Raw genomic sequence first — 15821 nt, forward strand, 5'->3', positions numbered from 1 at the left:
TCAATCGAATAATATTAATATTATTTGATACATATTAACATAACCAAACATCTTTTTAATATCAAAAACTGAATTTTTTATGGTAAAAATAAAAATATTTAATCTATCTAAATAAAGTATAATGTATTCATAAATTCCATTAAAATGTTTTATATATATTTATATTTGATGAAGAATTTTTAATCAACAAAATATTCAAACCTTAAAAACATTTATTAAAAAATTACAAAAAAAATAAAACTATATTTAAAATAATTAAATAATTCATGTTTATAAATTATATTATATATGAATGAATAAATTACGGTTACATATTTTTGTTGTAAAAATGAAAATTTATTTATTAAAGGTGAAAAGTATGTTTATTTTTCGTTATCTAAACATATCTATATACTAACAATTTTAATGTTATTTGATTAATGTGTATTAAACAATTTAATATTATTTAGCTAAAATCTACAAAATATTAAATAAAAAATGTATTTGAGGAATTTTATATGAAATGTATTGAGGAAAAGCAAAAATAATTTGTGAAAAAAAAAAAAAAAAGAGCCTTTGTACATTTCCAAAGGTCTAGTAGTTGGGCTCACTTTATACTTGGATTTTCAATCATTCAGAAGAATCCAATGGTACGGTCCATTATTTTCTACACATACATATTATTATAGTGCTTAAAAACGACTTTCAAATAATTTTTCAACCAATTATGTCACCTGGTTACGTCCCATTTGCTGAAAATTTATGATATAGACGACAATTCCAATTAAATATTGCACATAATAAATAAATCCACCATAAAGAGCCATACATATTTAAAAAATATATATATATATATTATGGATACGCAAAGGTGTGTAGTAGTTGGGCTCTCTTTAAACTTGGACTTTTTCCATTGTTTTCTACATAGAAAATATGAGAGATTGAATCCTATCGTCCTAATACTAGAAAACTTAAGGCTTTTGAAATTGTTTCATTACACAATCAAAGCTTTCTTTTGGTTTTCCTTGGTGTGAGGAACATTTTAAATTGTTCTTAGTATTAACTTAAGGATTTCTTCCATAGAATATACCAAACATATCAGATTTAGTACTAGCCGATTAATTGGACATATCTGCCAAATTCAAACAAAAAAGGAAAAAAAAAAAAAAAGGGTCGTGTGAAAAGATATATATTGTTAAGGTAAGGTAAAATATTTTTATATTTAAATATAGGTTATGCGCCTTTTTGAAAATTTAATTATAAAAGTTATTATTTAAACATGTAATAATCCGAATTTAAATATAAGCAATGCTATAGATATCAAATTTTTTTACTAAAATTTTAGTAACCAATTATGTGATAATTTTTTAGTGTTGTTAAATTAATACTATCTTAAATACATTGGTAGATAAATTATTTAAAAATTATCAAAATATGAATATCAAAATTTTGACAAAAAAATTTAATCACTCTAGATTTATTCTTCAAATATATCTATATATATATATATATATATAAGTCATATGAATCAAACCACACAATAAAAATGCTCTATTTAGAACAGTTTATAAACCTACTATCATAATTACAAAACTATATAACTATAACTCTATCCAGGTCATATAGACATCAATAATTCATTACTCATCTAAATTATAAAAATTATTATTTACTCATATAATAATTGGAATTTCTAACATTCAACATTCATATATATATATATATATATAAAGATAACGTGAAATGAATTAAGCACGTGATGAAAGTGACCTGCATAAAGCCATCAATAAACCTACCACATATAAACCTACCACATTCATAATTACAAAATTATATAGATCTATATAAGTCATATAAACAACAGTCATCTACTACACATCCAAATTCTAAACCCCGAAAGATCAGCAGCAAGCAAGCAAACCATTTGGGCAACAATGTCGTTGTGTTCTTCCATCCATGACTGCAAAAGCTATATCTTCATGCGAATTCTACTTGTTTTGCTTCTCTTCCGATCAACTGCTTTATGTGGCTCAATCATAAAGACTTTGCCAGGCTTCCCTGGGATTCTACCTTTCAAACTTGAAACAGGGTGAGTGTATAATGGACCTACTTCTTCTGCACGTTATTAAAATTAGGATATGTTAACTTGATTATTTATGGTTTTTTTTTTTTTTCTTTTTTTGATATGTTGGAAATGTAGTCCACCTTATCTTATAGGTACAGTTTGTGGTCTTGTGTTTCAGATATATCAAGGTGGAGAGCTCTGAGTTCTTTTACTATTTTGTGGAATCACAAGGAAATCCATCCAGGGATCCTCTCATACTTCATCAATTGGGGGGGCCCGGCTGCTCGGGCTTAATTGGGTTTTTAAAGCAAATAGGTAGCTTCTCATCCATTCAATTTCTTGTTTTGGTAAATCCCATCCATTCAAATTCTATCTGCTCCAACGGATAAATTCTTAGAATGATTTTGTACATATTTTGTAAAAAGTACAAGTAACCCTTTTATCACCCAAAAAAATAAAATAAAATAAAATAAAATAAAAAGAGTAAAGTAACCCTATTTTTTTTAACGCCTTTAATAGTTTTTTTTTTTTTTTTTTTTTTTTTTTTTTTTTTTTTTTTTTTTTTTTACATCTAAACCTCCAACTATTCTTCTCCTCTATAGATGGAATAAAACTAGATTAAATTTTTTTTTTCTTTTTCGTTTTTTATGCTATTACCTAGCAACCAAACAAAATCCAGTATTTGGAAGGAAGAACAAAAGTGAAAAATTCAAATAGATATTAACAAAGAAAAATCTGGAGGGAGAGAGGTAAATAAAATGCAAGAATAATTGAGATCCTCTAGAGGCTAATAATTCATTTGTTATATTGTCCATGATCTGAAACTAGATCTGCGTCAATTATTTATATTTCCTATTTTGTTTTCCAAGAATAATCTTATTTATGTTACAATCTAGAAATTTTTCTAGCAATGGAGGAGGAATAAGGATGATTTTAGTTACGACAATCTTTCTTTTCTGGTAGACATGATGAAGGATTTTATGTAAGGAACAAAAAATAAAAACAAAAATAATTGAAGAGCGTTGAAACTCTGAGGATTATTGGGATTTTCAAAATGATTTGTATTAGTGTGCATACATTGTCTCATATCATTAAACAATGGTACCAAATCAATCTCCAACTTGTTACAGATTATGTACCTAAATATTTCTCTACTTATATATAATATATTTTATAATATATATATATATATATATTTATATATAGACAGGTAGTCCATTTTTTAATGGAAGACGAACAAACTATTGGCACCAAGAGCTTGGTCAATTATATCTAGTCATGAGATTGGACGGTCATAATTAGCTATCACCATCAAGTATTGTGCAACCTCGCCCACTGTAGATTTTTGTGCTTTATATATATATATATATATACACCTCCAATAATATTTGAAATCCCATATTGTTTACTAAATTTATTTATTATATAATGTAGAAGTTGTTATGATAATTTTTAATTAGTTTATTATATTGTATTTCACTTATTGATTTAAAATTTTATTTTTTTTATTTTTATGCAAAGAATATTTCATCCATATATATAATCACACTACGTTAGGTAAATATATTGATCAAACATATTTAATGAACAATTTAGCATTTCTAATCGCTAGTGTTTTGTTTAATGGGCTAATATTTCTTATGTTTATCTATAAGCTTGCAATATTAAAAAGCGGTAAGATACAAAAGGCAATATATATATACATATATATATTTACAATTACTTTCTAAATGGTTCTAACTTATATCATTTGTATACTAGATAATATTATCCACTAGTGAAAGGGAAATATTTTCTAAACATAACTATTTTCATATGTCATTTGTTAACATTTTTTTTTTTGTTTTTTTCTTTTAAATTGTGTTTAATTTGTTTTCTTTTAACTGTTTGTTAATATTATTAGAATTTGTTAAATATATTAATTAACTACAATTATCAGAAAAAAATTTAAAATCAGTACAATTTGAAATTATATTTCATTTGATGTTTATGTTTTTTTTTCAGATTTATAATTAATTGAGATGTTTAACTACCACAAATTTAACATTAATAAACCATAAAAGTAAACCAATTACACTTTATTTAGTAAAAAAATAAAAATAAAAATCAAATACCCTAACAAATGGCACCTTAATTTTTTATCTGTTCGCTTGTCCATAAATATATATATTGCAACATTCTCTAGTCCATATTTAGATCTCGCATTATTTTAAATTTTACGAAAATAAGAGCATATGTAAATTTGTTTAAATTTTGCATGCTATTAAGATTCCATAGTCATGGTTATGGAAAAAACCAATCATTAGTCTTTCTCGAAATCATGTACATTAATAATAGTGTTACAATTTCCTTCTTAAGGACCGTTGGTTTTCAATTTATCAACTTATGGAGCAATTTTACCGTCACTGCAACTGGCCCCATATTCTTGGACTGAGGTACCAAATTAATTTTATCGTACATCATTGCTTACCACAAATGTTTGATGACTAAAAGAAACAAATTATGTGATTTATTTTATTTTATTTATTTATTGTTTTTTTTTAGATATGAAAGCTCTTAGCCTTCTCCAATGGTACTACTAATACTAAAATGTGGGTTTACCTGCTAACTTGTTGTAATGTTATACATTTTATAGATTTCAAGTGTAATATTTATAGATGCACCTATTGGCACGGGTTTCTCCTACTCAAACAATCCAGAAGGTTATTTTTTGTCATCAGATACAAATACAGCGTGGATGGTTAACAAGTTTATGAGAAAGGTTTGAGAAATCTAAAAGTTATTTATTTGTTTTCGTGGAACTATCTTCTGCATTATAATACACAATATACTAATAAACACGTTGTTTATGTGGGCAGCACTTTAATGATAAATCTAAGGTGGGAGATAGGAATTTTCCATATAAATTATATATATATATATATAGATATATATCTATAAGATTTCGGTAGGTTAGAAATATAATTTTACAAAACTATTGTATAGTAAGTGACAAGGATTGTTACTTATCTAACTAAGTTTGGTTTTAAATCATTAATTGAATTGATATCCTGAATGCGTATTATAATTCTCTATATACATATATATACATATATATATATATGTAAAGAAAGCTAGGCTTACAAGATGTCCATCAATTTTAATATTCAATTTTCTATAATTGGCCTTTTGATAGAATTTAAAATTCAATTATTGACCAAATATAAATTTAATTTTATAGTAAAATTCACAAAATAAATTCCACATGAATTCAAATGATGATAAATGATCTTTAAATTATAACTTTTAAAGGAATCCAAAAGATGAAAAAGAAAATTTTCATGACATAACCATATTATAAACCTAATAGAAGTTTAGTTTTATATATATATATATATATAATTAGCAATTTTATCTTATCCATAAAATTTTTGGATGCATATATATGCTTTGGTCTATAAGATGTTTATAGGAATAAACTGTCTCACAATTTTAATTATAATGCAGTGGTTAGAAGATCACTTAGAATTCAAAGAGAATCCCTTTATCATTGGTGGTGACTCATATGGTGGACTATTAGCTCCAATTTATGTACAAGAAATTTTGGAGGGTAATACTCTACAATTTTATTTTATATATGAATCGAAGCAATATTTTAACAATATTACATCGATCCTGCTAAAAAAATATTTTAGATATAAAACAAGATATTTGAATTCCATCGTTAGTTTAATTCGAAGCAAAAAGTGAAAAACAAAAAACTATTGATGTGAACAATATTATAACAATAGAACTTGCTGCATATGTATAAACGTCATATTTGGTAAGATTAATTTTTTGTCTTTGGGATAGTTGGATTGATAATAACCACTGATAGTAACCTGTAATCTTCAGTTCAATTAAGCTTGGAACTAAAACTGTCTCCAAATTTATCAAAATATATATATATATATATATATATATATATATATACGTGTTTGTAGTATACATATGAGGTAAAAAACATGTTTGGAAAAGCTTATTAACGTAAAGGGTTATTTGTGAAACGGTTTTTTCATTTTATCCTCCAAACTATAAATTTTTCTCACATTTGCCCAGTAAACTTTTGTTTTTGCATGATTTGAGTCCAATTATGTAATTTGCTTCAATGAATACACAAAATATATACATAAATATGTAAATTATTTGTACATAGATAAAATGTGCATGGTTAATTTTAACAAATTGATCCGATATATGCTACACCTTTTGAGTTTCCGAAGCTTAGGCATTGACTCTTTACAGTCTTGCAGGTAATAAAATGGGACAAGAGCCTTTTATCAATTTGAAAGTAATAGTCTCAACTTTTTTAAGCTTCCCAAATTACTTATGCATCATAAATTTAGAATAATTATATGTAATACATACATATATATATATATATATGTATATATATATAATGGTCAAAAACATGAAATGTATGCAGGGATTTTATGTAGGATCCGCACATACAGACACAGACATTGAAGAAAATTCAAAAATTCCTTACGTTTATCATATGGGACTTATATCAGATGATCTATACGAGGTAATTGAATTTCTTTGACTTAACAATTTAAAATGACTTTCCTTTATAAAAGTTTTTAAATCTGAATTTTGATGATTAAAGTTTTCGATTTCAACCTTTTTGTAGTGAACTTCTTCACACGGACAAACAATGATTTTCAATTGTTTGATGTGGCAAAAAATAATGTATTATTATTTTATTAGTTAAAAATTAATATAATATAAATATAGATAAATTATATATAAGTCAATAAAATAATGAAATTGTCAAAACCATTATTGATGGATAAAAGATGTAGGAGATCCTGGTTTTTTATTAGTAAATGCGACACTAGGAATGACAAATTACATTTAGATAAATTTTATGGAATAGCTATGTCTTTTCATAATCTCATAATAATTGTTCCTTCATTTTAGGTACATCATTATCATATTTTTAATAAACTTATATGAATTATTATTAAAAGTAAATAGAAATACTATGGCTAATCATTGAAACAAATCCAATGTTGCAATCAAATGGAATTAAGCCTTGATTTGGAATTCTTATAGATTATGAAAGAGTGAGCAAAAATTCTTTTGAAATAACAATCAATCTTTTTTATTTTTTTTTTTTGTCAACATGATAAATGTTTTTCAAACTATTACTTCAAAATTATTTAAAGTTACGAAATTAGAAATGAGTGTTTTTTTAATAACCTATATCACATACAAAAGGACCGAAAAAAAAAACATGAATTATTATTTTTGTCTTACATAACAATATTAATAATATAATAGTAATAATATTATTAATATATTTCTATTTTTAATAATATAATTAATATAGTTAAAATTAATATATACTTTTATTTTTTATTCTCACCTCAACTATATCAACCTAAAATAATATTTTATATATATATATATATATATATATTATTTGAAGCTTAAAAATAATTAATGATTCCTTCTTATTTAGAAAATATTAAAATAGGTACAATTTGTTTCAATTTAGACCCTCTTGTTTTTAATTTATTGCAATATAAATTTTTTATTTAAAAAAATTACATTTTAATACCGTCAAACCATTAAGTGCCATTTGCTAAAAATCCAATTAGATTAAAATGCAAGAAATCAAAACTTGAAAGTCTAAACTGAACCTTTGAAATTTGACAACCGAAAGTGTAATTTTTCCAAATTAAAGAATATTAAAGTGCAATTAATTATTTAAAAATGTTTGTCAGTATAAATATTTATAACGGCTTATTTATGCTTTCTTTAAACAGCGAGCGAAAGAAAGTTGTGGTGAAAATTATGTCCATGTCAATGCCACAAATACAAATTGTCTCAATGATCTTGCTAAAATTGCCCAGGTACTAATTAATTTGATAGTTTAACACTTTGACTTTCCATTCTTGAGTTTCCATCCCCATTTGATTATTTCTTTCAAATTCTACATTTGAAATTTTAGTGTACAAAATACATCAATAAACTGCATATATTGAGAACCTACTGCAAAAAAGATAATCAAATTCAAGCGCGAAGATCTACTGAAGAGATGAGTTTTTGCGATGAGGTATCTGTCTTTCTTGATTTCTTTTTCTTAATTTCTTTCTCACTGAACATATGCATGCACTTTTGATAGATGTAACTAGATTATATAATTTTTAATATATGGTTCCTTTGCAGAATATTCCGGTTATCGCCATTCAAAATTGGGCAAATAACAAGAGAGTTCAAGATGCACTTCAAGTTCGAAAGGTATACAAATCGAAATAAGGACATATCTCTTTCCAATAATATTATACTAAAAAGTTATCAAACTGACCTATTAAATTTAACTTTAAAGTATAAGTCATTCAATCCAATTAAACAAATTCATGAAAATCAAATTAACAGATAAGAAATTTCAGTTTAATTTTACAAGATGGACTTAAAAGGGAGTGGTGTAAATATATTAAAAAAAAAATGTTATGCTAAATGATTTTAAACTAAAAATCTAATTGTGTAATTGACATCTATTAGCATTTGTCACATTAATAGGTCCCGAATATAAAATGTTACTATGTTCCCAATTGATATTCACTACAGGTCAAAATCCCTATATACATATGATGGACATCACTAATGAGTAACGTATAATCCAACAATGAATTACAAAATTACGTGTAGGTAGATGCTTGTCATAATTTGGATGACATCATCCCTTGTTGCATAAGTATATTAGACAAGTTCAAATAAGATGCACTATTTATTTGTTTAAAGTGAGGTTCAACCTTTATCGTTTTTAAATTCTATAGATTAGCTCTCATCTTTTAAAAATTCAAAAGCTCTAATGAATGGACCTTAATTACTTTAGAGCTTATTTGCAATTGATTGTTTACATATATCAACTAAGCTTACGTCAAGATATGTAAATTATCAATCTCTTTTAGAATGTTATGTAAATTAGTCTAGATGTGATGCAAGTGACAGATCTACCTTGATTAATTTACAACACATTGATGTGATCAAATTTATACATATAGAATAATTTTGATGTCCACAACTTAATTAAGTTGCAGACCAAGTGTCTTTAGCCATGAAAACAGCATTTTGCTTAACATGCAAGTTGATTACTTTTTTAATTCAATTTATTGCATTGCTAATGGACATTTTAAGGAAGTTTGATCGCACTAGAAGTTTTTTTCACGCAGTTATCAAAACATCAATACTTAGCAATGATTTTCAACAAAAACAATTAAAAAAAAATTGTTTCTAATGTAAGTATGCAGTTTTTTAGATATTAAATTAGCTTTAAATCCCAATCATTGCCTCTAACGATTATTTCTAGGGCTAAAAATACTTAGTCCACAACTAAGTTGTGGGCAGTTCTAATTGGAAAGCGGTATATATATAGTCTTAGTAAGTCTTTTATTAGAATATTCTAATAGATTTTTTATCAAAATTTCATTTATCAGTCTTTAAATATTTTTTAAAACTGAAATTTAAAGGTGTATTTGAGATTAATATGAGTTCTGATAAGATTTATTTTGCTCTTATAAAGTTTTAATATTTTACTAAACTGCTATAAAATTCTAAAAACATATTTAAATTTCAGTCATTGAAAATATTTAAAAACTGATAAGTAAGAGAATTGATAGAAAATCTATTAAAACATCCTAATAAAAGATTAACTGTATATAATGTTTAGATAGTACAGATAAATAATATGTTACTTGATGCTTTTCTCAGACAATATATTGTGGTCTAGAAATCAAAATTGCTTAATACACACACACACATACATAGCTATGTATATATATATATATATTTACTAATTTGTCATTGACCCTTTTTTATACTAATGGGCAGGGAACATTTAAAAAGTGGTATAGATGCAATTTTGAGGATATAGTTGAAGGAACTTACACGAATAACGTTAAGAGTGCTGTTGGCTATCACAAGAATCTTACCAACTCAAGCATAGAAGTACTAGTTTACATGTAAGGCTAATATTATTGATTTTCAATTTTTTTTTTTTTTGGGGCAACAACTTACATATAAATGAATAATATTATAATATATATCTATATATTTATATAAAAATAAATTAATGTTCCTCCAAAATTTAATTGTCTTCTAGTTTATAATAGATGATGTGAAGATATGGCAAATAATATAAAAAAAAAAATTAATGAATTTGAAATTGAAAACATACCTGGGATATAAAAACCCTAAACATTTGTCATATATTATCATGTTCTCATTATAATTATAATTTGAAAGATAGTTAAGATCAACTATGTCTACATTTTGAGCAGTGGTGACCATGAGGTCGTTATTCCACATATATCAGCCGAACGATGGATAAAGTCCCTTAATCTGACGCTTCACAGTGAGTGGCGACCATGGTACACTGCTGACCAAGTTGCAGGGTGGGTCTCTAATTTATATGTGTTTTAATTTATATGTGTTTTATATTCAATAAATTATTGTAGATACAATGGTTAGTTGTGTCTAGTTTTTTTTTTTTTTTTTTTTTTCAACTAAATGGTGTGTAGTCTGCTTAATGATATTTAGAATTTGTTGAACATGTTAATTAACTATAAATGTAGAAAAAACAAAATACACGATCACAATTTTAAACTATGTTTTATTTGACGTTTATATTTTTTTTTTAATAAAATTAATAATTAACTGTGATGTCTAACTACCTTTAGTTAATAGTAACAAACAATTAAATAAGCAAACTATATACAGTTTAGTAGAAAACAACAAAATAAAAACCAAACCCGTTAACAACGGGCACCTAATTTATAATATGGTATTATATTTTTGGTTTGTATTTTGTTATGCCAATCTATGCCTAATTTATCAAATTTTAGAGTCCAACTTAATGTAGCATTATTTTATTATTGAATTGCATTCCACCCCTCTCTAAGCAATTACATTTCATAGATTTCCAAATTTATAAAAAAATAATTTTATTTTGTCATCTTAAAATTCATTTCTAACTAAAAATTTATATTATTTTTTACAGGTACACAATGACATATAAAAATTTTAACTATAGGTTAACTTATGCAACTGTGAAGGTAAGAAAGTCTCAAATTCATTTTTCAATCGTATACAATACAAACGTGAAACTCAATGTATTTGGTATTTGGTTTTTGTTTCTTTAATAGGGAGCTGGTCACTCTCCTACGGAATACAAAAGGAAAGAATGTTATGCTATGATTCAAAGGTGGATGAACAAATCTCCTCTGTAGAGAGTATGCCTTTAAAACTGCATATTATCATATGATGATTTAAATTAATTTCCAAATGGGCTTGATTTACTGCAACAATATAACTTGCCTCTACATTCATGAACTAAGGTTGTTAGTCATTGAGCAATGTAAGACTCTACATTTATGGAATAAGGCTTTTGATTATTAGACTATCAAAATTTATGGTTCCATCAACTAATGGTGTATGAAAGATTAGAAGTTAAAAATCTCATATCTATGAGCGTTTTAAACTTCCAATTCTTGTAATACAATGTTGGATGAGCATTTTTTAATTGTTGGGGAATGATTTGTCAAAAACAATAATTCCATTGAACACTCCTCTCTCTATTCTTGAAATTAACTAGTTTGCATGCTACCTGTATTCATTTTAATATATATGAGCAATGTGATAATATTGTGTTCCTAGATAACTGTACTACATAATCATCTACTCAAGCCTCTGCAGTTACTCTGTTTTCTTACCCTGCTCCCGAATCTTCTTCCTCAGAAAACTAAAATGTATGGTACGGCAAAGCCCAAAAACCCAACACTAAATGCTCATAAATTAATATGGTCTACATCCTTTTGGATGTTTAAGAAATATGAAAACTAAGAAAAGTAAGATACTTTTTTCTCTAGAGAACGGAGATTGACAACCCTTGAAATTTGTTTGGAATTAACATATGCATGTGAAAAACAAGTTCATCATTTAACAAACAACATCAATAGAAGCAAAAGACTGAATTATCTGCTGCAGAGGAGGGCAAAGGAGGTTCCTCTTCCAAGCTGCCTAAACTGTAGTTTGGAGGAGGCAAGGTTTTTGAGAAGATTAGGCAAATGTGCCTCAAATTTCAGAATGTGTAAGGCCTGTCTAATGGATGGTTTCAAACTATGGTCTGGGTGAGCACTCCAATGCCCAACATTCACATTTTGTGACTTAAGCTACTCAAGTATTTATACTTATTAATGTGTATATATATATATATGAAATTTTTTTCTCGTACAAGAAATTCCCATTTAGATTTTATCCGGAAGATCCTGAATTATATGAAATCAGGCGCCTTTTACAGGTAATCGGGGCATAATTATGTATAAAGCCAAAGTCTCCCAAGCAAAATTTACCAACGACTTTCCAGATGAGAAAATAAATATGCGTATATATATATATATATATATATATAGGGGTTGAACCAGGAAGTATAACTATCTATATTAATTTCTAGAGTGGCTGATTTATTGTAACGAACTAATTACCGACCTCTAACAAAAAAATTACCAGCCAAATTGCTGCTTTTAAGTATGTGAGCAACATAAGACTACATTTACATTTACATTTATGGACTTAAAGTTTTCGATAAATTATCAAATTTATGGTTCCATCAAGAGGTATGTTGTATAAAAGATAAAAGACCAATAAGTTAGACTATCACCGTTTTAAACTTCCATTTCTTGTATACATTGTTAGATGAGCAAATTTTAACCCATAGGAATGATTTGTCAAAAACAATAATCCCATAGAACACTACTCTAATCTGGAATATTTACTAGTATTCTTTTGGATCCCAGATAACTGTGGTGCATAGTCAAATTTCCAGAATTATTTATATCTACATATACATATATATATATATAAGCCCAAAAAATTCCAAATGCTGCAATTTCAACAAGTCATTGCAAACTGAAAAAAATTAAATTTCAAATAAAACAATATAAACAGAAACAAAATCGACTCAGAAAACAAAAACCACTATGGTGATCAAATAAGTGATTGTGAAAATTATCACTTACTGATTTCAAACAACACTAAATCCATGACCAAAACCTGAAAGATTTTAGACTTTAAAGCAAACACGATAGAACCAGCATTCTAAGTGCCAAAACCAGTCAGCATTGCCAACGATAATTTGGTATCTAAGACCTAAAGAATAATAACTATACGAAACCTTTTGTTCGTACAACTCAAGCATCCAACATACATAATATCTTTTCTGCATAAATAAAACGAGAAGATTCAAACGTTTACAAACTTTGGCTCACATGTGGCACAACACAGGTGATGAGACTCTTTTTTAACCTCGCAAATATCTTCCGTACCAACCTTAGATACATTTTCGGAGAACAATTGCTGGACCTGATTCATCGTACTCGCCCTTGGATATCCACATCTGCAAAATAAAATTAAAAAAGATCAGAAAATGAACGTACAGCATTATAAGTTGACTACCTTTATTCAAACAAACAGTAAACACGTTGGAATCTATAGATACAAACAGATATAGTCAATAAAATTCTACAGATAGAGAAGAGTTAACGCACATATATTTATCCATCTAAATATAAGAAAATAGATGAAAGTTACCTGTTGGAAAGTGCTGAGCGATGCTGAAATTGATCCTCCAATCCAGACACTGTACTTTCTTTCGGGAGGAGCAACCACCTTGATCTTCACGCTGCTGGGAGCAATAGTAGTAATTTCCTTGCTCGTCCTATCAGCAATCCCTGGGAACATGGTTGGACCACCACTAAGCACAATGTTTCCTTACAGTTCCTTCCTGATATCAACATCACACTTCATAATGGATTTGTTAGTAGTTTCGCGGATTCCAGGAACTTCCATACCAGTAAGAGATGGCTGGAAGAGTACTTCTGGGCAACGAAACCTCTCTGGTCCTATTGTAATCACCTGACCATCAGGCAATTCATAGCTTTTCTCAACATTAGAGCTGCTCTTTGCAGTCTCCAACTCTTGCTCATAATCAAGGGCAACATAAGCTAGTTTCTCTTTCACGTCACGAACAATTTCCCGTTCAGCAGTGCTGGTGAAAGAGTACCCTCTCTCAGTAAGGATTTTCATCAAAGCATCTGTTAGATCACGGCCAGCAAGGTCCAACAGAAGAATAGCATGGGGGAGCGAATAACCTTCATAAATCGGCACTGTATGGCTCACACCATCACCAGAATCCAAGACAATACCTATCCAATTGCAAAAATTCATGTGGATGAAAAATAAATCGTACAAATCAGTAAGTTATAAGTACAATATTGTATACATATCCTAATTTCTGTAAAACATGCTTAATGATAAAGTAACCAAAAAAGCACCCAATACAGCATAGGGTTCAAAAACTAACCAATTAGTCATATATATAGAATGTAACTTACAACATTCAGAACCACACAATATCTAAACCAATAACAACGAGTGCCTTCTTCTATTATACATGGCCCTCAACATTCTTCAGCTCCTAATTCTTTTTACTCAAGTCAGTTTTAGGTTTAGCTTCCAGCTCAGAAGCAATTACCAGGTTTATTTTCGAAGCAATTAACTCGAAAAAAGAAAACAAAAAATCCCAATAGGCAACCACATGCACATGAAATAAGGCGGCCTATATCAAATTCGTCAAACTCAATGGTCACGATTTCGACATATTACAAGAACAGAGATTCGTTATTCATACAAACCTGTTGTACGTCCACTAGCATAAAGAGATAGAACGGCCTGGATAGCAACATAAAGCTAGTTTAACTATGTTTTCTGTTTTCAATTTTCAAAATATTATTTTAAAAATAAAAAAAATAAATTGTTTTTATTTGTTTTTTGATAACAAGGGTGTTTGGCCAGTGATGTTTGAAAACAGTTTTCAAAATTAAAAAACAGAAAACATCATTTTAATATTTTCTAATTTTTTTTTTAATTTGTTTTCTACAATTGTTTTTGAAAACTAATAGCCAAACAAGTAATTTTTTATTTTAGAAACAGTTTTCTATTTTATAAAATAGAAAATTGTTTTAAAACTTAACGGCCAAACAAACCCTTGGCACATTGAAGGTCTCAAACATGATTTGGGTCATCTTCTCCCTATTGGCCTTTGGGTTGAGTGATGCCTCAGTAAGAAGTACTGGGTGTTCTTCAAGGGCAACACGAAGCTCATTGTAGAAGGTATGATGCCAAATTTTCTCCACATCAACCCAGTTGCTAACAATACCATGTTCTATTGGGTACTTCAACGTGAGGATACCTCTTTTAGACTGGGCTTCATCACCTACATAAGCATCCTTCTGACCCATCCCAGCCATAACACCGGTATGACAAGGTCTGCCAACAATACTGGGAAACACTGCCCTTGGGGCATCATTGCCATTAAATCCAGCCTGCACATTTGAGGAGAAAATAAACAGAGCATCCATTCAGTTAAAAGAAGACATTTCACATTCAGCTGCTAATATAACCAACTAAGAAAATCCACATCATGTGGATAAATTAAAACAACAAAATAAAATTACATAAAATAATAAAACATATTAGAACCTGTATATCTTAGTATTAGTATGCTCTTTGTAAAATTGACCGAGGCCTGTGTGGTATCACAGTATTCTTAAGATGTTTTTCGCCTGCCGGTGCAGGAGTTTTGTGAAGAACATCTACCAGGATACAACGGCTACAAAGATTTTGGACACGGCATCTCCAAAACCTTTCCTTCGAACTTTTTGCATACTATTGCTTTACCACACTATTACTG

The 15821-nt window shown here is 27.9% G+C and overlaps 1 protein-coding gene and 1 pseudogene across 1 annotated transcript; one reads left to right on the forward strand and one right to left on the reverse strand.

Moving 5' to 3' along the window:
• Window positions 1–1839: 1839 nt before the first annotated feature.
• On the forward strand, window positions 1840–11679 carry LOC107427637 (serine carboxypeptidase-like 17). The gene is made up of 14 exons (XM_048480321.2): window positions 1840–2068; window positions 2223–2359; window positions 4403–4479; window positions 4680–4805; window positions 5531–5633; window positions 6316–6353; window positions 6489–6590; window positions 7837–7923; window positions 8022–8126; window positions 8240–8311; window positions 9905–10035; window positions 10354–10467; window positions 11073–11127; window positions 11218–11679. Exons 1-14 carry the CDS (start codon window positions 1914–1916, stop codon window positions 11299–11301), a joined length of 1386 nt encoding a protein of 461 aa, XP_048336278.2. The 5' UTR covers window positions 1840–1913; the 3' UTR covers window positions 11302–11679.
• A 1467-nt stretch (window positions 11680–13146) lies between these two features.
• LOC125424056 (actin-3-like) lies at window positions 13147–15453 on the reverse strand (annotated as a pseudogene).
• Window positions 15454–15821: the final 368 nt, after the last annotated feature.

The sequence above is a fragment of the Ziziphus jujuba genome, chromosome 9, assembly GCF_031755915.1.
Source record: "Ziziphus jujuba cultivar Dongzao chromosome 9, ASM3175591v1".
In the NCBI taxonomy this organism is placed as follows: Eukaryota; Viridiplantae; Streptophyta; class Magnoliopsida; order Rosales; family Rhamnaceae; genus Ziziphus; species Ziziphus jujuba.

Bases quoted from the DNA above. Each gene is read 5' to 3' on its own strand.
- LOC107427637 (XM_048480321.2), top strand. From the start codon at position 1,914: ATGTCGTTGTGTTCTTCCATCCATGACTGCAAAAGCTATATCTTCATG. The intron at 8,127-8,239 runs GTATCTGTCTTT...GTTCCTTTGCAG, and splicing joins AGATGAGTTTTTGCGATGAG to AATATTCCGGTTATCGCCAT. The intron at 11,128-11,217 runs GTAAGAAAGTCT...TTTCTTTAATAG, and splicing joins TAACTTATGCAACTGTGAAG to GGAGCTGGTCACTCTCCTAC.